The 23,197-nt window shown below is 41.7% G+C and overlaps 1 protein-coding gene across 21 annotated transcripts in view; it reads right to left on the bottom strand.

Annotated features, from left to right (window-relative positions):
* The window catches only part of SCRIB (scribble planar cell polarity protein), a 118,044-nt gene that overhangs the window by 29,772 nt on the left and 65,075 nt on the right, over positions 1 to 23,197 (bottom strand). For 11 of the 21 annotated variants that reach the window (XM_062570797.1, XM_062570803.1, XM_062570804.1 and 8 more), the window contains 9 exons: positions 23,008 to 23,118; positions 20,190 to 20,366; positions 18,574 to 18,690; positions 15,025 to 15,213; positions 14,167 to 14,286; positions 13,837 to 13,893; positions 9,673 to 9,729; positions 8,845 to 8,928; positions 1,648 to 1,716 (listed from right to left, as the gene is read on the bottom strand). In XM_062570797.1, the coding sequence (XP_062426781.1) occupies positions 1,648 to 1,716; positions 8,845 to 8,928; positions 9,673 to 9,729; positions 13,837 to 13,893; positions 14,167 to 14,286; positions 15,025 to 15,213; positions 18,574 to 18,690; positions 20,190 to 20,366; positions 23,008 to 23,118 (981 nt within the window). Of the gene's footprint in view, positions 1 to 1,647; positions 1,717 to 3,970; positions 4,379 to 8,844; positions 8,929 to 9,672; positions 9,730 to 13,836; positions 13,894 to 14,166; positions 14,287 to 15,024; positions 15,214 to 18,573; positions 18,691 to 20,189; positions 20,367 to 23,007; positions 23,119 to 23,197 lie in introns of all 21 variants that reach the window. The other 10 variants (XM_062570800.1, XM_062570817.1, XM_062570807.1 and 7 more) reach the window with 7 other exon arrangements.

Here is a 23,197-nt window from a genome sequence, read left to right as displayed (position 1 = left end):
ATTCTTGGGGATTTGTGCTTCCTTTTCAGCTGAGGACTGAGTATCTTTAAAGACAAAGCAAATGAGGATCTAGATCTCTTCCCTTTGTAGACAAAGGTGTAGCATCCTCACCGCACAAACACTTCTGGATAAAAGAACCTAATTGCAAAGACAATTGCCATGTGTACTGAAAGGACAATTTACAAATACCCAAAGACAAACCTCTGATCAACATGCAACTGCTGTCAGAAAAGCAAGTAAGTAAACATAAGCAGCTGGAACAGAAAGTATTAAAATAGTATTACTATACTATATTACCATATATATTATTATGTATATTACTACAGTGTCTTCTCACAATCTTATTGTGTGCTTGCTGCTCACTCAAACGCAAAGATCCAAGAACTGAGGAAGATGCAAGACAGGCCAAGGAAGCACTTCTGTGATATAAAATTGGTTAAGCTGTTGCTCACTACTGCTCCCTTCTCCTGCTCCCTACTTCTAGCGACATGGTCCTGACTCTTCTGAAACCAGCGTGAATGTTCACTCACCCCAAGATGACCCAATTCAGTTCACTAAGCTGGTGGAAACTAACCCAGAAATAAAGTATATGTGTTTTTTCTGGTTTAGAGAGCTGAACTTACTCAGTGAAAGATCAAGTAAGAGCAAGAGCTGGTAGGACCAAACAGCTGGAAATGTAGGACAAATGAGCATGATTGTCCTTTTTGAGAGCAGTTGCACTCCAAAAGGAATGTGATAGATACAAAATTACTAGGTATAAAGTATATACTACAATTTTCAATCCATTCCATAATACAAGAATAATGACATGTAATGACTGTGAAAGCAAAAAACTTTAAAATCCATTTAAGAATATTTCCTTTCAAAAGGCACAATTAACTTTTGAAATTTACTGCCACAGGATGAAAAGTGAAATCAAGCACTTAGCAAGATTTAAAAGGAAAAATCAGAGGTGCTATAGGTAGCAAGAAGAGCTAATCAGAATAGGCAATGCTTCCAAAAAACACCCCAAGAGTTATGCAAAAACAAAAAACCCCTCCCATTTCAAAACTAAAGCAGACCTCTACCTAAAGAGGTTTAGCAGGTATTTCCAAAGGGTAGGCTAACCTATAACTCTTTGCTGTAGGATCCTTGAATTTTCTTCAGACCAGCTGATGCAGACCACTAACAGAGTCAGAAACAGAACTAGTCATCTCTCTGGGAGACAGAGAGATGGGTTCCAGACCTGAGATGGTTTTTGCACTTTTCTGAATCCCAACTTCTCCATCTCTTCTGAAGTACCAATTGTCAGAATTAAACACATTTTCTATATAAGGCATCTGTGAGGCCATTCTCAAAGACAGACAACCACCATTTTGTAGGTGTTCTAGGTACTGCCCTGCTCATTACACTGATAATTAAATTAACCTTCATAATAATCTCCTGCTGAATTTATGAGTAGCTAGTCATATTCCTGGGTCTCTGAGACATTTTGAAAGAACAGAGCTCTTCTAGTTTTAGAGTGGCCTTCCTTGATATATACCTCTCTGCCTCGGAGGTATTCAAATACACAAATCATTCTCAGCTTCTTCTGCCCGTCTGCCATCCTGCCCTAGAAACATGCCTCCCAATCCTTCCCCAGCTTGCCTGTCCTGGGTGCATTCTCACCTGCTGATTACCAGGAGAATAGGGGATTTCCCGCCTGGAATTTCCTGTCGCAGATTCTCCTGGAGGAGCCTGAAAGACAAAGGACAAAGCTATACAGTTACTGTACAGCAGCAATTCCATGCACCTCCCTTAGCAGTGAGACTAGGAGACAAAGGAGAGCACTGACACCCAAACTGAGGCCAGCTATAGGCCATCTTACAGCAAGGGAGCAGCATTAGCACTGGGCCCAACAGCAACTGTCATATGGCAGAAACTTGCAAAAATAGCAAGACAATTATATTAATTAGAAATAAGATCATATTCAAATGCCTTGCAAGGCCAACTGAATCATGTTAAAACCTTCTGCCTCATAAGACATCCCTGGGAATCCTTTCCCTAGCTTCTCTTTAGCCTTTGACAGAATAGGCCATAGTGTAGACAAACTTCTTGTTATACAGACATTGAGCACCAAAAGCTATTCGTAGCTGAAAGGAGACAAGATCAATCCCCAACCATATCCGTTGTCTTTCGAGTAGCCTAGAACAAAGGAAAGACAGGGATCTCATCCCTTCCATAGAAACCTGTGATCACCAGCACTCACGCTCGGAGGCAGCCTATAGCCAGTCTCAACAGCTACAACAAGAGAGCAGAGTCCAGCTAATTATCTACAGTCTGACCACAGGATTAAGCAGCAGATTTAAAAAGTAACTTAGATGCCTAAAGATGGAAAAAGGTCATTTGCAATTTACAGAACTGTTTAAGCAAATCTAAGGTTCCATGATCATTAATATCATATCCATGCACTAGTGAATCATCCAACCATGTTAATTTGATTGAGGTCAGCCTTAGACATTCTACTGACAAAGCCAGAAAATGTGACCTGATGTTTATACTGGAAAACAGAAAATATCTTTTATTTTCTATATATAATCCCATTTTAATATAAACCTTCTTAGCACTGGAGTGACAGAGAATGTGGCAGTCTCAGCTGATCTACTTCCACACCACCACTGCAGAGGGTGTTCTTGCTCACTCTGCTTCTGGCTACAGGTATCAGCCCTTCCCTTGTGGCATCACATGCAGCTTTGCAATCCACCAAGGAGGAAGCTGTTCTGCAGAGAACTAATCCTACCAAGAAAATATCGTTTTTTCTGGGATATCAGCTCACTAATCCAGCTGACACATGACTGCTCCAGATCTGGTGTAAGCATACAGAAAGGAGAAGAACATGCAGAAAGGGGAGTCGATCCCTTTTGGTGGCAATGTGGAACTAGACTGACTTAAGATAACTATGACATCTACCTCCAGACTGAAAATATCTGACCTGACATAAAGTCTGCCTTCAAAAAGGATCACTGCTTTGTGACTACTGTTTTTTGGTCCATTATCAGGAACTTTAAAACTGGATTTCTGTAATGTCCAAACAACAGCCTTTGCATTTAAGCTATTGAGAGGTTACTGGTATTTCACTACATGCCTCCCTCAATCTTTAGATGCCCACACATCTGTGAAAAACAAATTCTCACCAAGGAATTAGGCTACAAACTAAGAGAACTACAGCTGGGTGGGATTATTTCTTGAAGTTTCTTTGGGGTGTTCTGGTTCTCCTGCTTTTCAGAGCTCTTGAAAGGCTGAGAAAAATGGAAGTAGGGGGGAGTGGTGTGGTGCTAATCTGGAACATGAGATTTTTGGGTCTAGTCTTTGCTCTACTAAAGGTTTGCTGTGCAACACAGAAAGCTAAATACAGACAGCTTTTCCAGAGTCAAAAGCAAAATCTCCCTTGAAATCTGAAACTCTAGAAATGCTGAAATCTTTCACTTTGAAGAAGAGCATGTCCCTGGGCTGTAGATGAACTTTGTCAGCTGCACTGCCTCTTAGTTTTCAGAAGTCTAAAAATGGCTTTGTCTGTTCAAGCCCTGATCCATAAGTGTGAGACCATTGCCATTCTTAATGCAGTGGCATTGCCACTGCAGCAAACAGGAAACACCACTACTCCTAGTCTGACTCCTGCCCACCCTGAGTGATGCTAGTGGAGTTGTAGGGGGAAAGAATTGCTTCCACCACACACATCACTGCTTCCCCTCCAAGAGGGGCTTAGCAGCATGCGCAGTTGGCAATAACTGGGAATACATTAGTGGCTGATGGACAATTTGCTGACAGTCATTGACTGCACACAACACTACAGAAATACATCATTGCTGTATGTTAAACAGGGCTGGTCCCTGCACAAGCCTCGTGCTGCCAAGAGTCTGGGGTCCAGTGCATGCGCATTGGTTTAGTAGAACGCAGATGACTTTAATTGCATGATTGCATGCTACACACAGCATGCTGTGGGACTGCTTGCCTTGGAGTAAAGGTTGGTCTTCAGCACTCCCCCCCTGCCATAGCCCAGGGGTGGGCCCCCCAGACAAGCCTTGCCTGCTGCTTTCCCCTTTCGGTTAGCCACCACAAAGGGGTTTTCACTGAAGAGGATCGGCTGAGAGTCGACCATACACTCTTGCTCTGGCGTCTTTGGCATCTGGTCCTGGGACAGGGGGCAACCTGTGGGCTCCTGCTTGTCTAGCAGGGGCTTTTCTGCCCCACTTGTGCACTTGTCAGGTGATGCAGGGTCTTGGGGAAGGCCAGTCACACTTCTGATGATCAGGCCTGCAGCTCTTTCTGGGTCTGAATCCCGGCTATCCTGTGCCATTGGCAGAGACAGCATAGCGCAGTCGCCCTCCATTCTGGAGCTGGCTCTATTACACTGAACAAGCTGAGAGGAAAACAAAAGGATCAGAAAGACAGAGAGAGAACAAAGTAAAGGAGAGGAGAAAATACAGAGCAATTGCTAATACCACTAATGATGAAGGCTAGAGAAAAGTTAAGTTCTAGCACTGATGCCCACCCTGCTGTTCCTTCCCTCTCTTCTACTTCATTATAAAGTCTGCTAGTGATCCCGAATGCTACTTCCAAGAGGGGATCTTGCTATCTGCAGGCAATACATACACCAGGTACTCCACATCCACCTGCATATTTTCAAGCTTTCATACACATTCTAACCTGCACTTCCAGTAGCTCACCAGTAACACTGTAACCCCCTAGCAAAAGTAATTGCCAAAACCAGCACAGGCACAGATTCTTTCTCATCTGGCAGCAGATCCTCAATGCAACTCCATCACAAGGCCATTCATCATCTGTCTCACCTCAGCATACTTCCAACATAGCTCCACTACTTCCACACAGAAAATGCCTCTCATCTTGCTCCAATGCACTTCCACATGATTCTACCTTATCACCCTATCACTAGCCCCATTCAGTTCCATCACCCCTGCATGAGCCATTGTGCTTTTATGGCCCCACTTTATTGTAATACACACCACCACCAAGTAACAGAGAGCTAAAATAACAGGTAAGATGGAGCACAGATCCCTCTGAACACCCTTACTGAAGCAGAACTGAAACTGAGCTCCAGCTCTGCCTAGGCTGAACTGTACCCATCCAAGGTGAAGTACTGACCTTTCCTCTTTTAATACTACAGAAGAGCGTCTGTTACTCCAGTCAAAGCCTTCTTTGGGGAAGTAGAAATAATTAGAAAACAATGTCCCAGTCTTCTTCCATTCAACTGCCAGCTGGGGAGCAGAAAGACCCCTTCTGCTCAGAGCACATCCTCCAACTCCCATGTCATGGCAGCACTCGCAAAAATAGCTCTCAAGGGCTGGGTGGGCTGATGACTACAATGGCAGCTGAGAGGCTCAGGAATTTCTGAGGCCCTCCCTCAAGCTGTCAACCCCAACTCAACCTAAAGCAGCAGCTGGCAGGGCGCTGGATCATATCACATTTCTTCAGACAGTGAAATCTGTACTACTCTTAGAAATTTTGCTAATGTAGCTAAGTCACTTTACAATGTATTAAAAAAAACTACCAAAAGAAAGAAAGAAAAAAAAATCTCGTTTTCCTGAGTGCCATAAACTGCACTAGCAAGAGCTCTAATGCACAGGAAGCCTAAAAACATTTTTAGGAACACTGTCTCAAGAAAGTAGAAGCAGATGCAACAGTGAAAACTACCAGCAATCCACTTCCACAGGATGGGTTTGCTGATCCTGCAGCCAAGATGCTCTGAAACTACTCCCATTATGGCTATTTTCCCCTGCCAAGCAGGAGAGCACAAATACCAATCTTGATTCCACGCGAGTCCTAACATAGGCTACTTTGCTCACACAAAAGGGGAAAAGAAAACAATACCTCTAGGGCACTGAGGAGATGGGCATCCCACCAGGTTTGCGTGAAGTTTGATAGACCACGAGGAGCCTCAAAACCCTATTCTGTTCAGAGCAAAATCTGAGCTTCATCCATTCTGAGATTCATCCATGAGCTTCATCACTTTAATCTTCAACACTACCGCTGTAGCAATGTATTTAAGTGCTTCAGGCCCTACTCCCTCCACTTCACAGTCAGCTATTTTTATCAGACAAGCAACAATTTCTATTTTGGTAAGTGGAAATTTTGGCAATGCAGTGTGTGCTTTTTTCAGCCTTGTCTCTGCCACTCCCCAGTCCAGGAGAGAGGACAGTCATGTTTTCTGCTGCATTCTCTAAGGCAAATACAAGACAAATGCATTTGCTGTTCTGATCCATCACTTGGATTTCTTTCAGCCCCTGTTCTGGTACAAATTTTAAATCTTATGAACAAATGTAGAAAAAGAATCAATGGCAGGAAACTACAGAAAAATAGATTCAGGCTAGAAAGTATAGGCTCTTAATTAACTAGCCACAATGACACTTTACTGAGAGAGGTAAAGTCTTCTCCATTACTTACAGTCCAGAAAACAAAACAAGACTTAAAATGCTCTGTAACGGCTAGATGTAGTTATTTGTGGGTAGGGTTTTCAAGCCTGTTTTGTTTTCTGGCTTCATCCTAATGAAGCTTTCTACTGAAAATTTTCAGTTGGAGTTTTAAACGCATGCAAACACAAAAGGTGTGTATAACAGTAAGCCCTTTGTAACCCTTGCTCACAGAAGGATCAATATACAACAATACAGAATAATTCAAGCTAAATTTCAACATTTTGCCCCTTCTTTAGGCAGATTCTTGGGGAATCTTCATCAGAAATTCTACTTGCAATCTACAGCAGAGTCATGACAGAGGGCCATACCTTCCTCTGCTCAACAATGTGAAGAACAGCAGGCACTGAAAGAGAATGCAGGGCCTTTCTTCCCTACTGCCTCAAAAGCATCTGAACCTTTTCCTCACAGTGAATCCAGGTTGCTAGGAATGGACACTCCAGAGAGCACTGGCCACACTTCCCATCATGGCACAGCATTAGAGCCCATTATTCTTAAACATGCTGTCAGACAAAAGACTGCTCCAGGCCCAGCTGGGGGTCTAAGTAGATAATGCTGGCTTTCCTCGGCATTGAGAGTCAGAGGCTGAGCTATCATTCATACAGCACCTGAAATATATGGCACTGCTTAGAGAAGAAAGTAGTTGATGAGAAAGTCACACTTCAGACAGGAAAAAATAGAAAAATAATGTGGAAAGAGGGCAATAACATTAGTCATCTTAATTAAAGCAGACTGTCTGGAAATAGACAATCTGATAATTGAATGACATGCTTTTCTGCTGGCCAGATTGATCCCAGTTTGAGCCTTCCACCTGGCCAAATGGGCTAGGTGTAGCTCTGGAAAGAAAGTAAAAACCTTGTTGTCCTTGAAGCACATATCTCATTCTTCATATTCACAGTCTAAACAGATATATTTTTCAAACAGAGCAATGACAGGTCTGGGCAAAGGACAGCTGGAGTAAGATGAACATGGACACCATTTGGCCTTTCTACTGCAATGAGACATTTATAGATGCCACCCATATACCCCAGCATTCCAGAGTGTGCTGCCCCACATTCCGGTCCCAGGCATTTCCAGGCCGACGTGAGATCTACTAAGGCAGAAGTTCCCAAATGCTGCTTTGGAGGACATAGGTTGTTCAGCAAACAGGCAGCTGCTTACATGGGGCTGGCAATCCCCCTGTTTCCAGCGACTAAGTTACATTAACAGATGCTAAAAATACATTAAACTTTTTCCTGATAATGTTCTTCTGTGTGAATGGCCACAAGCTATTCTGTGTAAATAGCCAGGAGATAAAAACTAGAAGTTGGACAGTATGTAGAGGAATAAAATGAGACAAAGCAAAGCTCTAAGAAGAGTGAAAACAGAAAAAGCAAGAGGGACTGAGGTCACTGAGAGAACAGAAGAATAGGAGGGAAGGCCTGTCTGGAAGGAATGAGGTGGAGACAGTAAAGGTAAGAGAAATGTTCCTGAAACAATGGAATGGGAATGCAGAATATGTCAGGTCTAGCAGCAATGGAGGAAACAACTTCTGAATGATGTTAGCAAAGAGGTGGTCTTGCAGCAGCAAGATAGGAATGGAGGCAAACACTGAGTACATGTGTGAAGAAGCCAGCACAATCCCAGTGCAATAGATTCGATGCAAATGCAGGGAAGACAAAAACAATACTAAAGAAAACAAAGATGCAGAAGTGAGGTGAGACTTTGAACAACACAGGACAGACATCACTTTGTAATGTATAATTTGTATTCTGTCTTTGCTGAGCTGCTGTTATATATCAGCAACCAAAATGCAGAAGGTCGGAGGAGCAGGAGTGCTCAGCCTCTATCACTACTATTTTGCTTTTTGCAGTCCTAGCTAGACCTATGACTTTCTTTTAATTCTTGGCATCAGTGCCTTGCTTCCTTGCTCCTTTTTAAACGCCACCCTTCAGTGAATCTGCAATTAAGCTCTGTGAATAACATTCCCATCTTCCATGTCAACACCAATCTTCCCCTCCCTCCTTCAGTAGCTACTTCCCTCCTTCAGTAGCTACTTCCCTCCAGTCTCCCACAATGGCTCATTCACAAATATCCTGCTCTCCTGTTGGGCTGTTCTTCCTGCTTTGTTCTGAGATACTTTCTTTTCAATGTCTCAGCAGCTACAGAGACTACTTCCCCTTTCAAAATGGAAAGCAACCTGGCTCTCTGCTCTCCCCATTTTCTCACTGTAATCTGATTAGCTGTTGTAGCTACCTTATATTTCAGAGTGTGCAAGTCTACCATAGTTCTGCATTCCAGTTTTCTTCTGCAGAGCTTACTGTCATCTCTCACATCAGGGTCACGAGGAGAGGGCAGATAAGGTAGTGACCACAACATTCCCACACAGGTACCCACACCTCAATGGCCCCTCACTTACAGTGCGATTGACTCTCTGTAAGCCACTGGTGGGCAAAGCAGCCAGGGTCCGATAGTCCAGTCTCAAAGGTTCACTCGTGATATTCTGGAGAAGGGCAAGGGGGGAAGCAAAAACAAAGAAACGAAACAAAACAAAAAAACAGCAGGAAGAGATCAGGCCAGAAGTTGACTAAAGATGATAGGCCTACTAACAACCAAGGCCTTACCTCCAGACAAACTCTGTGGGAAGTTCCCATTGCTGGGAAATGAACCCAAAGTGTACCAAACACAATCACAGGAAAACGTGACAGAAATTGGGCTTGAGAAATACTATAGAGAATATGCCATTCTGGGCCTGGTAAATACACACTGGTGCACAAATAGCCACCATTCCTTCTGTCCCCAGTATGCATCCATCCAGTCACTTATAGGAAGAGAGAGCAGCATTACATCTATAGCTGCTTTCTCCAAATAGTATCCTGAAAGACTTTCAGTCTGGATTTAAAGACCTTGAAAGAGAGAATCTACAATTTCCCTACAGTATCTCTTCCCATCCTTAAATCACACTTACTGTTCAATTTTCTTTGATTTGATTTCCCATTTCAATTTGCCTGGTTTTCAACTTCTAGCCACTGTTTTTCACCATTCCTTCCACAATCACATAAAAGATTCATTCATTTCTGGTATCTTCCCTTACACCTTAAAGTCATTTTTTTGGGAGGTGGGGGTGGGGGGGAGGTGTGTGTGTGAAGGGGACAAGTTAATGGGAAAGAACACTTAGAGATTTCTTCAGCCTTTAAGCCCAGTTGACTTTTCTGTGACTCTCCAGTCCTCCCACCGTGCTCCTCACCTCTGCCTCCTCCTCAAGTTGCTGTGTGGCTGCCTCCCGTTCCCTACGCATCCACTCCTTCCATGTGAACACGACAGAGTCAGAGCAGCATCCAAGCAGCACAGGCAAAGAGAGATGGAAAGATGTCAGCACCATGCTGGGCAATAATTCCAGAGGGGAGGACATAGGAGCATAAACAGGTTGGCACCAAGAAAGGGTGAGTAGAAACCCAATACATGAGGGAAAGTGGGGCAGGAATTCTGCACAGCATAAGCTAAGTTATTGCTAGCAAAAGAGACAGGAACAGTCATCCCATACAATACCAGCCAAGGTGTCACCAAGTGATGGAAAGTGGGCAGCTGCCTCTAATATCCTTCCCTAGGGCCAATCCTGGGAAAAGGGGAGCTAAAGTCCTCCTCATAGCACAAAATGAGCCATCACCAAGGGAAAGGAGAAGACTGCTTCTTGCTAAAAGAGACATCTTGACGGAGTACAGATTGGAGAGGCTGGAAGGGAATGGAAAAACAAATCTACGTAGCGCAAGCCTGGCTATTACTAAAGAAAAAGACCTCAAAAATCACATGCTCATTTATAGCATCACAACCAAAAATGCTACAGAGAGATAAAAATTGTAAAAGCGTAAAGCAGGGCTTGAAACCAGATGTTCCCAATCATTCAGCTCAGCACAGCACAGGAATATCATGTAGGAATGACCTGTGACTAATCTCGCAAGCACCTTCCCCCAGCAGCAGACTTTCTGCTAAGCTTCATGAGGAAGATAACAATGTCTGTCACTTATCTTAAAGAATAACTTCTGTGTATTTACACTTTTGTGACTTTTTGTCCTACATCTATGTTGCAGAGTGAGAAGTGAAGCATCATTCTTCTATTCCATTGCATATTCCAACCCTCCTGACTGCTCTCCCCCAGTCAGCTGTACCTAGATGGTCCAAAAGTCCCAGTATCGGAAGGATGGGAATTGGGAGGCACTTAAGAAATACAGAGGGAGCTAACTGAAAATACTGATGATCACCTAGCCTTTCTCTTCAAAGGCTTCTATGTGTAACCATTAGCAAATAATCAGTGCTGCACATCACCCCCTCACTCTCCAGGTAACAATGAGAGACATGAAGAGAAAATGCTTTGGAGAATCACAAGACCCAAAGGGATATTTCAGCAAAACTGGTTTCAGCTGAAGTTGGTTATGCACATTTTTGGACATGTATTGTCTGTAAAACAAATGTTCAAGCTGATAGCAATCTTGTATATGATCCTTCTTTGAAGCTCTTAAGCTGAAGAGAGACAAGAGGGCCAACCAGCCCTCTGACTTTGAAGGCTGAGAATGAGAATCTTTTATGACACTGAGCTGAGGAATGTTCAAAGTCTATCACTGAAAATGGCTGAGAAAGGTTTCAGATTAAGATTAGGAAAAAAAAAAAAACCTATGGATACAGAGCAGAGAGAGAAAAATGTACAATGAATCAGTCTGTGAAGATCTGGAGTTACTAATATTGTTACCAGAATCTGAATCAACAGTGTGTCAAACTTTGGAGATGTATGTAGAGACTGCAACAATGGTCTCTGAAAACTTCTGAAGGACTCTTGCGTAAAACTGAACTTAAAACACAAATATATTAGAGGACGAAATACAGTGACATAGAAACAGTGTTAGTGAAGATCAGGCCCTGAGGTGGGAACTTCCTTCTACATTATCATGACTATCATATATTGCCATTGGTATAAATTTAGATTTAAACATCAAAAGTAATATTAGAGACAGAATCCTGGTTTCCTAGGATTAAATTAATCCTAGTTTCCTAGCATTAAAAGGCAGTTGCATAGAAATGTATCTCTACTCTTTGGTCTCAGACCATGGAAAGTGAAACAATAGAGGAGTCTGGAGCCCTCATCACCTCCCTTTCTAGTGCCCTGATGGCAGGGGCACCAAAACCCACAAAAGTCTTTTAAGGCACAGGCAGTTCTGGAGGAGAGTCTTGGTCTCTGCTGATCACCAAGCTACAGGCGTAATTCTCAGCTTTTCAGAGGCTGAGACAAACAAAATTCTATTTATAGTAAGCCACACTATGGTGAGAGAAAACACAGTATGTGAGAATTCAGGTCTTTTAACAAGTTCTTAAATACACTTCATCGTAATATCAGAATTTCTTTTAAGAATCCATCAGATTTAAAACATCCAAGAAAGATGAAGACAGATTACTATGCATTGTTCAGCTTCCAGAAAGAATAATGGTATTTGTTGTAAGATGCTTACCATTATTTTTAAATATTGCTGATGGTTAAACGCTGAATGGCTGGTTATGGCTAAGGTTTTTCTTTTAAAATAGCCATTTTAATACTATTTCAAGTTCAAGTCTTCCATAGAGAACTGCCATAATACCATCAACAGTTTTTAAAATGAGATATGGCCAGGACCACTCACTTCCTAATTGATAAATGTTTTTCTTTTCTTTTTTTGTCAAAGTCTTTGTGGTACTTTTAAGTAATCTTAGCATCAGTTATGGAAAAGCTTTTGCCTTCCTAATAATGAACTAATCCAGCTAGCTCAGACAAAGCTGCATGGTTTTGGGAAAGTACTTGCTCTTTGTTTTTCTGTAAGTTTTAGAAATGCTGACAATGGCTCATACGAGCTATAGACTATTAGAGATTCTTATTAAAAATCTCTATGTTACTAAGCTAAAACTTTGCGGCAACAGTAACACAACAAAACCAGGCTTTCTTTGAAATCACAACAAACCACTCTCAGTTCCTTTCTGGGCAAGGAACAAGACATATTACAGGAAAAAAACTAAACCTGATCTAATTTGGTTCTCCTTTGAGCAGAGCTGAACCAAATGACCTGCAGATGTTCCTTCCAACATAAATTATTCTATAATTCTGTAAGGTCATTCCACTGGAAGACTTCTCATCTTTATATAGCTCTCAAACACCATCAGAACACCTTGCAGATAACAGGGACAGAAAACCTTGTCCTACACATGCTGATATTAATCTAAGTTGTAGGCCAGCCAAGAAAAAGTAAAGGCTCCAAAGGGAGTCCATAACACACTGAACCATTTTTGTGTCTCTACTCCAATCTTTTGTAAAGCTGTGTTCCCACACAGCCAATCACAGCCACGCACAGGAAAGCAGAGTAAGATTGACTAAGTATATATGATTTTAAAAAAATGATCGCATATACCATATGCCTGAAGGGCCATAAGGCCATTTTCTTGTTCACTGCCTAGTCCTTCTTACAGTTTATGCCACTGTCCACTCAAAACCTTGGTTCTTTTTGCCAAGACAGGTAACACCTTAAGTGTTAGCTAAATTAGAAAGATCATCTCCATCCAGAATTGCCAACACAACTGCTGTCTCATGGGGTAGCAAATGTAAAAAAGTCAGCTTAAGCCTATTCAGCTGAGGGATTACAACGACGGAAAGAACTTAGAGAAATTTTAGGCGGATCTAAACCGGAAACCTAAAGAAACATCTGCAAAATACATCCATGCTTATCTACTAGGAGAATAGAATCACAATTGACAATACTGATGAATTCAACACCTCCTCATCTTCCAGAAAGATCCAACTCTGAATAAGTCACATTTTTAAGAGGGGTAACCAGAAAACCCAAGTCCTTGAGAAGCTTGACTTTGTTAATCTATTTCCCGTGAAAGTCTGGGATAATAGGCAGTAATACAAAAAAACTAGTAGACCAGAAAAATGGTCATATGAACTAAGGAGCACAGACTTGTGATTATCAGGGACCCTTCTTCAAATTCAGGGCAACTTCGAGCTGTGTGTTCTCATCTTTGCTCATAAATGCTCTGCCAGGTCATGGAATGCTCTTTGGAGAGAATGGATTAAACATGGGACTTCCAAACTAATGGGCCATTTTTCTCAAAATTGCAGCTTTGAGAGAACCTTGGCCAGAAAACAGAAGCACGTAACGATGCAGAACTTCTTAAGTAACTGAAGAGTACCACCAAAACGGTACAGAGGAAGGTATGGCTAAGTCAAAAAGCAGCTAAAACAACCGTGCAATGTACTATGGAGAGAGAAGGCCCCAAACTCCCCCCATGGAAATAACATTTTTGTTGAAGTAATTCTGTGGCATTTTCTTTAGGGCTCACAGTTTTGGCAGAACTCCTGTCAAGAACAGACTCCCCTACATGAAAAATCTCTCACCACTTTCTCCATTTCTTCTCTCTCCCACTGAGTTGCTTCTCTCACCATTTCCATCTCCTAGGAGAGACCAAAGTTAGAGCTACTTTGACCCAGTGCTCTCTCCCACCACGGAGCACCTATAACCTCATGAAAATTTCAGTCACATCCTAGCGCACTCCTGATGAAAGAGCAATGACCTACTGATCCCATAAGAAGAAGGAAGTCCACTACTAGGACAGACTGGCCTACCCATTATATTACAGATTACATGGCAAGTGATTCCCTCGCTAGGGAATTTCAGAGACTTTTTCCAGTCCACACCATCCTCCCAGTTGTAGCTAGAATACCCACCTTCTGTAGAATCTCCAGTTCTTCAGGGCTTAAATCCCGATCAATAGACGAGATACTCTCTAGGCTATTCTTGCGCCCAATACCAGCAGCAAAAGGGTTTGCAATAATTCCTGGAGACATCTACAAAGCAAAAAGACAGCAAAACATGGCAGAACTGCATGGTATGCCATACAACAGATTCCATGTCCTGGGCTTCCAGACATAGAGTATCAAGATGATCCTAGGCGAGTCAGAACTGTAACACAAGTTGAAACCTTATTTCCACTGCCAATTACACAAAGAACTTGAGACCGATGAAAGATTAATTTAAACTGAAACACATACAGAAAGGTGTAAGATGACCAGGGACTGGATACATATTATAATGGAGAATTAAAAAAAAGCTCACTTTCTAAGCCCTGAAAAAAAGCAAGCTGAGAAGGCACAAGATTTCTGCCTGTAAGTGCAGTAAGGTGGAAAGGTAAACACCAAGTAGTAGAATAAGTAAATAATAAAAATTAAAAAGAAAAAAAAAACTTCAAATACAACATCGTGGAAGAACAAATAGGTATAAAATGGCCAGGAGAAAATTATTTTGAAAACTAGGTTTCTAACCAGAGCACTGATACTGTAAAACAGTTCTCTGATTAGCAGTGAGATGATCTACAGAGCCTTGAGAGACTATTGCATTTATTAGCTGTGGCAACAAGCTCCAGTTCATATAGCAGGAGACCAGACTTCAGAATCTGGGACTTAAAAGAAAAATCTATACCAAAAAGTTGGAAAATCCAGCAATTTGCTATGAGGAAATAGGTGGGATCCTTGTGGTATTGGTTCCTACGATGGCACAGGCTTCTGTGCCTACTCTTAAGCTCTCACCTCAATGGCAGCTGCAGCCTTGGGATCAAAGCCATCACACACAAGCACAAGGAGTGCATCACCCACACTTCGGAGTATCTGTACCGCTTCTGTATGTGTCATTCCCAGCAAACTCTGATGATTCACCTCCAGGATCCGCATTCCCACCTTCAGACGACCATCCCGGGCAGCAGCTCCAGAGGAGCTCACCTGTAATGAATGGGAGGATCAAGAGTTTGTCTAAGTAGTTAAGAGAAGAAGAGAGAGCGTGGGGACCACTAGGAAGGAGGGATGAGAAGTGAAAACATACAAAGGAAGCAGGGAGAAAAGACAGAGGCTATATGACAGGGAAGGGTTTGGAACTACTTAGGGAAACAATTAAAAAAGGAAGAATGTATGAAGTTTGGCAGAGGAAACAGATGTAGAAGAAACGGCTTACAGGAGGGAAAAGGAATATGCATTTGAAATGTGCTGCCCCAAGGAAATAAACTGCTGCTGGTATGTCAGTGAAGCAGGTAAGAAAGAAAGAAAGCTCACACATCTCTGACTTGTTTTCAGAGGAAGGAAATTATTGGAGAAAAGAGAGGGAGAGAAAGAAAGTGTGCAACTTTTTCACAGAAGAAGGAAAATAAGAGTACATAACTTTTGTAAATAGATACTGCACAAAGACTTCTTGTTGTCTTCATAGTAGATATAGACATGGCAAATTATGCATGTGTGTCATTTTCCTTCCTGTTTTTTACAGAAATAGCATGTGGGACTCCTATTCTCTTTCCTCTACAAGTCACAAGAACTCATACTTGCCTCATGTATACAAGCTGTCACCAGGGGAAGCAATTACATGCAATACATTGGTAAGGCACGTGAAAGTCAGATTTTGTCTTAAAGAGTGCAAGCATAAAGAGTGCAAGCATCTATATGTTTGAGGAGAGAGTGCATGCTTTGTCACCAGAACATAGGAAGTAAACATAAAGGTTTTTATTCATTTTTCTCTTTAGGACAGGGAAAAGAGACTGTAGGATTCGCAGAAAAAAAAACAAAAAACAAAAAAAACCCAGCACATGCGAATATGAGATTTGCTATAGGAAAAATACGCAAGCTGGAGAAGTGAGAAAAAATAGAACAATACAGAGTTAGACGAAGGTACTATTAGGAATTGGACAGGAAACAATTTAAAGTGCTTTGGGGAAACGAACAGAATCACTAAAGGGCATTACCATTTGCAATGGAAAACTGAAAAGCCTAGAACAAAATGGAACATACACACACGGTCAGCCAGACCAAATGAACACCTTGGTACATTAGTTATACACACAGAACTGGCTGGAAACACCAAAGACAAACAAATGGGTTCAGTTCAAATGTCCAGTCTTAAAGCTGAAGAACCAATACGACTAGCCTTAATTAAAAAAAACTATGAACAGTGCTACACAATGGCTTTGCAGAGGAATACGTCAGGGCTCTTAAGGAAAGCTTGTAAATCTATGACAAGAGAACAAGTAAAGCCCAAGGGCATATGAGATGGGTTGCTGGAGAGGGGGGAAATGCAAAGCTACGTTTGACTGGTTGTCAGGGTGGGAAGGAAGTGAGTGAAATGGCACAGGTATCATCAGAAGGGAAGAAAGATAACTGCACACTCTATATTATTGGGAGTAGTGAAAATAAAAAAACCCACAAGCATGAGTGTTTTGCTGGTTTATGAGATTTGTTTTGGACAAAAAAATACCACCAGATATGATATATGTTTAACAAACTACCTATAAAAAGAGGAGAAGAAAATGCAGCATGCAATTTCTCATAGGTCTAGGGGGAGGGAAAGTACAATGCATGCCTATGCATAATTTCCTCAAGGCTGTAAAGGAAAACAAGTGTGTGTAGGTGCATGTGCATGCACAAAAGAGGTCACATGCAGCTAAATGGAAAAAGACCAAGTACTCACAATTTCTTTTCCAGGGAGAGCAAGTGCACAAGTGTGACAGTAGAACACCCAGAAATAATGGGAGGAGGTGAAGTTAATGTAGAAAGTGTCCTTAATGCCAACTGTCATCCGTACTATTCATATGTCACCAGGGGACTCTGAGCCATGCCCACTGAGACAGATTATGAATTTCAAATTGCAGGTATAATTAATACTTCTCATGGTATTCAATTTGTAACACTTCATCAAGAAGGTTTTAAAAAGTAGGAGCCAGACTAAAACTAAAAAATACAATAACTAATGTACCCCAAAGAAATGCAAATTCAGAAAGATTAAGTGGAAAGAAGGTGATAAGCAGACACCCAAAGAACATAAAGGAGAAAAAGCAGCGCTCTGTCTCTGTGTTACAGGAGGTATTCCAAGGCAAAATAGAAGAATCAGGAAATACACAGTCATAAGGGTCAGGTAGGAGAAAGTAAGCTGAAATGACACAGTCAGAAGGAGAGCAGAAAAGTTCAGTGCTTTGGCTATATGCAAGCTAAAGTAATTATTAAAATGAAAAAAAATAAGTATTTTTTTTTTAAAAAAAAGTAAACTAACCCTGCAATGGGGCTAAATTATCAGCTTTCCAAAAACCTAGATGTTGAAACATCGAAGAAGACAAAACCAAATCTAATCATTAAAAATAATTCTGGATTATAATAATCTTAGGTTTTCTTTTACCACTATTACAAATATTGCCGTTGAATATGCAACTATGACTTTGAGTATATTTACTCTTTTAGCTTTAAAAATCATATAAAGTGCTATCAAAGTGATAACAAATGTTGAGTATGCCATTTCTTTGCAAATAGCAAGTTATTATAGAGGATTAACTGACAATCACGGAGGGTCCACCGTCCAGCAAGGATTATTAAGATCTCTAAAGCTGTGCAGCATTTGCACCCCACCATAACACAGCTAGGCAGGGAATCAGTGACGCTAACATGAACACCCACAGAGTCCCCTTCTGGTCAGCAGCAAGAGATGTAAAATGATTTTGATACAAAGATTACACCTCTGATCACGATGCTATCTTGCTAACAATAAAGAAAATGCAATACTTTTTGGTGGGAGTATAAGCATATATAACAGTATACTGTTGAAAATATGCGTCACTTCTTCGGGAAAAGTGACATCACAAAAGAGTACGCCCACAAGTAGTCACTTACTAAGGAAAGGAAGCAGAATTACACACATGGTACAAGGCCCAGGAGGGAAGGTGAGGAATGCATAATGTTTTTAATGAAAGGAGGAAAAGGCCATGTATGATTGAGTAGGCAGAAAGGTCACAAGCATTTGGGAGAAGAAACAGAAATGGAGAGGAAAATGAAGGAATGTGGGTTCATTTCACGGAAAAAATGCAAAAAAAGAAAAGCAAGGCAAAATAGAGACAAACGTAAGAAATGAAAGAAGAAATCTTGCAGCTGTTGTAGAGAAGGAAATATGAAAGGATACCCATGCATATGCTTCAGTGGATGGACAAAATTCTGTGAAAACAGGTATAGCCAGTGAAAACTGAAGACAGCACATGCAACAAATTTCTGCAGGGATAACTTTTCTCCCTAGCAGTCCTTGCATGCAATTAAGTTGCAGATTTCAGCGTCTGGTACCTTAGAAATGAAGATGCCTTCATCAGTGGGGTCAAAGGGATTTCCAGCATGACCTTTTGCTCCACCCCGAATGCTGATGCCCAGCTTTTCTCCTGGAGCTTTTTCAATGCATATTTCCTGTGTACACAGAAAAGGTCTTCTAGTTTCTGGGTTAAGTTCAGATTGGAATTGCTGAGCAAAAAAATGGTTCTAACAGCTACCCATATTCTGAATACTCTGAAAAAGGACCTGATTCAGGGTGAAAGGGTTCATCCCTTTTAAGATTTTAGGGGTCAGGGGAAAGGGGTGAACCCTTTCACTTACTTGGCACAATTTGTTCTTTTTCACAGAATCACTGAAAAGTTGAGGTTGGAAGGGAAATCTGGAGATCATCTAGTCCAACTCCCCTGCTCAGGCAGGGTCACCTAGAGCATGTTACACAGGACCACATCCAGGTGGGTTTTGAATATCTCCAGAGAAGGAGATTCCACAACCTTTCTGGGCTAACCTGTTCCAGTGATCTGTCACCCTCACAATAGAGAAGTTTTTCCTCATAGTCAGGTGGAACCGCCTGTGTTTCACTTTGTGAAACACAGGCATCACTGAAAAGAGTCCAGCCCCATCCTCTCGACACCTTCCCTTCAGGTTGCTTGCACATGTTGATAAGATCTCTCCTCAGGCTTCTCTTCCCCAGGCAGAAGAATCTCAGCTCTCACAGCCTCTCCTCATATGACAGGTGCTCCAGTCCTCTGATCAGCTTTGCAGCCCTATGCTGAACTCTCTCCAGTAGCTCCATGTCTCTCTTGCACTGGGGAGCCCAGAACTGGACACATCACTCCAGATGTGGCCTCACCAGGGCTGAGGAGAGCAACAGGATCATCTCCCTCGACCTGCTGGCAACACTCTTCCTAATGCACCGCAGGAGACCATTGGCCTTCTTGGCCACAAGGGCACATTACTGGCTCTTGACCAACTTCCTATGCACCAGGACTCCCAGGTCCTTCTCTGGAGAGCTGCTTCCCAGCAGGTCATCCTTCAGCCTGTCCTGTTGCATGGGGTTATTCCTCCCTAGGTGCAGGACTGTACATTTCCCTTTGTTGAACTTCAGGAGGTTCCTCCCAGTCCATGAATGCCATTTCCTCTGAATAGCAGCAGAGCCCTCTGGTGCACAAGCAAACTTGCTGAGGAGGCACCCTGTCCCTTCATCCAGGTCACTGATGAATAAGTTGAATAAGGCTGGACTCAGTAGCAACATGGGGGGGCACTGCTAGCTACAGGCCTCCAGCTAAACTTTGTGCCATGGAGCACAATGCTCTGAGCTCTGCCTTTCAGCCAGTTCTCAGTCTGGCTTGTTTTATCTGGTTCTGCCATTTTTTCTATTTCTGTCTCCTATTTCAAGTCTAGTCTTTATGAAATCTGATTATTACTGACTACAATGCCATCACGGGCAACAGGCTTTCCAGCATCCTCAACTGGATACATACTTGTAAGCGATGGATTCTGTCCCAAGAGGAGAAAACTTCTGACTAGAAGTTTGACTAGTCCCAAATTTCCAGCTAGATAAGCAACTGCCTTCAAAGGTAAGGCTTCTATAAAGAAAAGAGTGATTTCCCCCAGTGCCCTTACTCAGAACTTACCTGCATACCAGGTGGAGGTGGATCTCGTCTTACTAACATAGTCAGCTCCTGGGTGTTGGAGAGTAGGGCATTCACTGCTTCTTGGTGGGTAGCATGGCGCAGGTCAATGCTATTCACCTCCAGGATCCTATCCCCTACACGGAGCCCACTGCGAGATGCCAATCCACGGGGAATGACCTATGAAGAATCATTAATATTACAGCTGGAAAAGGAAATCCCATCTCTACAGAAAGAGATCTGATAAAACTGTAGCCATTCTTGAAAAAAACACATGAAGAGAAACCAAGTAAGTGTCAAAGCTTTACTGGAAATAGTAAGGAATAATTACCATTGTTTCCCTAGACTATCCTCCAACACCTTCTGAGGCCTGTTTTGACTCCTCTCTCTACAACAAAAGCTAAGAGATAATGTATCTGTGAAGAATCTGCTTGGTGAGCTAGCACATTAATGACTTTTAGAAAGCCATCGTAAATTCTATCCTCTAAGCATGTTGTGTGTGCATCGACATGCAGTCACACAGAACCCTCTCTCTCTCTCTCTCTCTCTTTTTAATATGGAGGCTTCTGAGGCATTGGAATAAAGTGCTAAATCATTAGAATCTTGGATGATAAGATAGTAGCCAGAGAGATACAAACCCAGCCAAAACGAGCTGATGTCACAAAGACTACAAGTTTAAATTGCTCATACATCAGGAGAGCAAGGAGTCTGTGACACAAGCAAAAAGGAAACAGAAGTTTTCAGTCATCTGACAAACCTTGATATAACTAGTACTGCTAGTAGTACCACTTACTTGCTATAGGATGCCATTCAAGTGGGATTTTCATTTATATTATTAAAGTCGGAAGAAGTCATCTAACACATCTTGGAAGATTATCACAGGTCACTCAACACCACTACCATCTCCTGCTCTAAGCTCAGTACCATGTTTTAACACAGTTATCTCTCAGATGAACATCTAATCTCAATCTGAAGGTGGTGATGCCTGCAAGAACTATGATCACCCTTGATAATTTTCTCAGTGAGTAATTATTCTTTCCTCAGTTTTCAGCCCACTATTGTCTGACACCTTTTTTAAGCCCCTGTTTTTATTTTTCTCATTTGGAAAAAGCATTTTTAAGTACTTTACAATTTCTCCACAAGAAGGTAAAAGTCTGTCACTATATGACATCTTCTCCAGCTCTTGAATCATCTTTGTAGCTTTTATTTCCTCTTCTGCATATTTAACATCTTCTAATACTGCAAATAGTTCAAGTGGATGAAGGTTTTGACTTTCAAAGGAAGCTTTGGTCCCTTTACTATCCCATACTGTATGCCCAAGATCATGTGGACAATTGTTTTCCACCAAGAATCCATGCTGTAGTTTGTTTGTTATGATGCTCCCATGCTTTTCTAAGTTTTTGCTTTTCAGAAAATAACACCACAACACAGTATAGATATAAATGCTCATGTTCAGTTACATTAAAGTATCTGAACAGAAAATGTGATCAAATTCTCTTTTCTCCTCATTACTCCTACTCTCTTCATACTATGTTGTCTATATTTTTACATAAATTTTATTGGCTGCAACTAGAGATCTACTTCAACAGCACTGCTACTACTGAATACCATCAGGTCTGGTATAAATCCCTAAAAACTCCCCCCAGAGACACTCCCATTCAACGACATCCTACAGATAGCTGCTCCTTGAAAACTGCCATCCAGTTCCAAGTTCTTTTAATGTGTCTTCTGCTATTACATAGCATTAACTTCTAATTAGAAGATAATACAGCAATTGTCTTATAAAGGTTACTTTTATCAAGCTGTCTTTATCAATTAAAATATAACACTGGCAAAGAAAGAAAGATTTGTTTTACAATGTCATTCAACGTGTTTGTATGTTCTGATATCAGTATTTTGATCTGACCAAACCCCGTGCAAGCCTTTCCATTATTTTGCCTATGACTGATGCCAGACTAACCAGAAGATAGCTTTCTTCCAAAAGTTCTGAAGGACCACAAATGTGAAATTGCAGTGCGCTTGTCCAAAGTGCATGATCTATCATTACAAATGGCCACTGTAACAATCAGTACAATGCTGTAAAAGGATCTTGAGAGCTATAGACCGACTAACCTAACTTCTATTCCTGGTAAAATGACAGGGTCAACAGTAAAGAGTAAAATTTGTGTGCATGTGGATAAACATGCTTTGTTAGGAAAGAGTTAGGCTGGCTCCAGTAAAAGGAAATCTTGCTTCACTGACCTGTTGAAGCTTTGTGAAGGAATCAGTACACCCACAGCTGAAACGATCTAGTAGCCATAACATGGATTTCCAAAAACCCTTGACAAGGTCCCACCCTAAAGGCTATCACAGAGACTGAGTCTCCACAGGATGGGAGGAAAGGACCTTTTATGACCCAGAACACTGGGTCAAATGAACATTGGCCTGGACACTGGAGGGCACTCCTGTTTTTTTCTTCATTACACATTCATCCCACTGACACTTTTTGAGTAACAGCCAGTTTTCTGAATGTCCACATCTTTCCAGGATTCATTAAAAGCTAAGAGAAGCTTCAAAAGCTAACTCCTCAAAACAGTTCAGCATGAGTTATATAGGTTTGTTTGGATTTAAGTATCATACAATTTCTAAAACAGCAGCAGTACATCTTATACAAACTAACTCTTTATACATGTATGAATCCTTCCTCCCTATTCCCTGCTTTTTGTTTTTTAATCTACACTGTACTTCTCAGACCCTTGCATCAAAATCCTTCTTCTTAGCCCCAATAATTAAGCACTTGAGGGATGTCCACTGCTGGGCTGCCTACACAGCAGGTCCCTACCTTTGATATGAAGACACCTGGTTCGTGAATCCCAAATGGATGGCTTGAATGGTCACTACCTCCTACAATGCTGAGTCCCAGGGGACCACCTGCTTTTACAAGGTGAATCTCCTTGAGGGAAAAAGAAGCAGAGTTACAGAGAATAAAGGATATCACATAAGGATCAAAGACACTGAAAAACATGGAGTTG

Source organism: Rhea pennata, chromosome 2 (assembly GCF_028389875.1).
Source record: "Rhea pennata isolate bPtePen1 chromosome 2, bPtePen1.pri, whole genome shotgun sequence".
NCBI lineage: Eukaryota > Metazoa > Chordata > Aves > Rheiformes > Rheidae > Rhea > Rhea pennata.
This window is presented reverse-complemented; position numbering and strand designations above follow the sequence as displayed.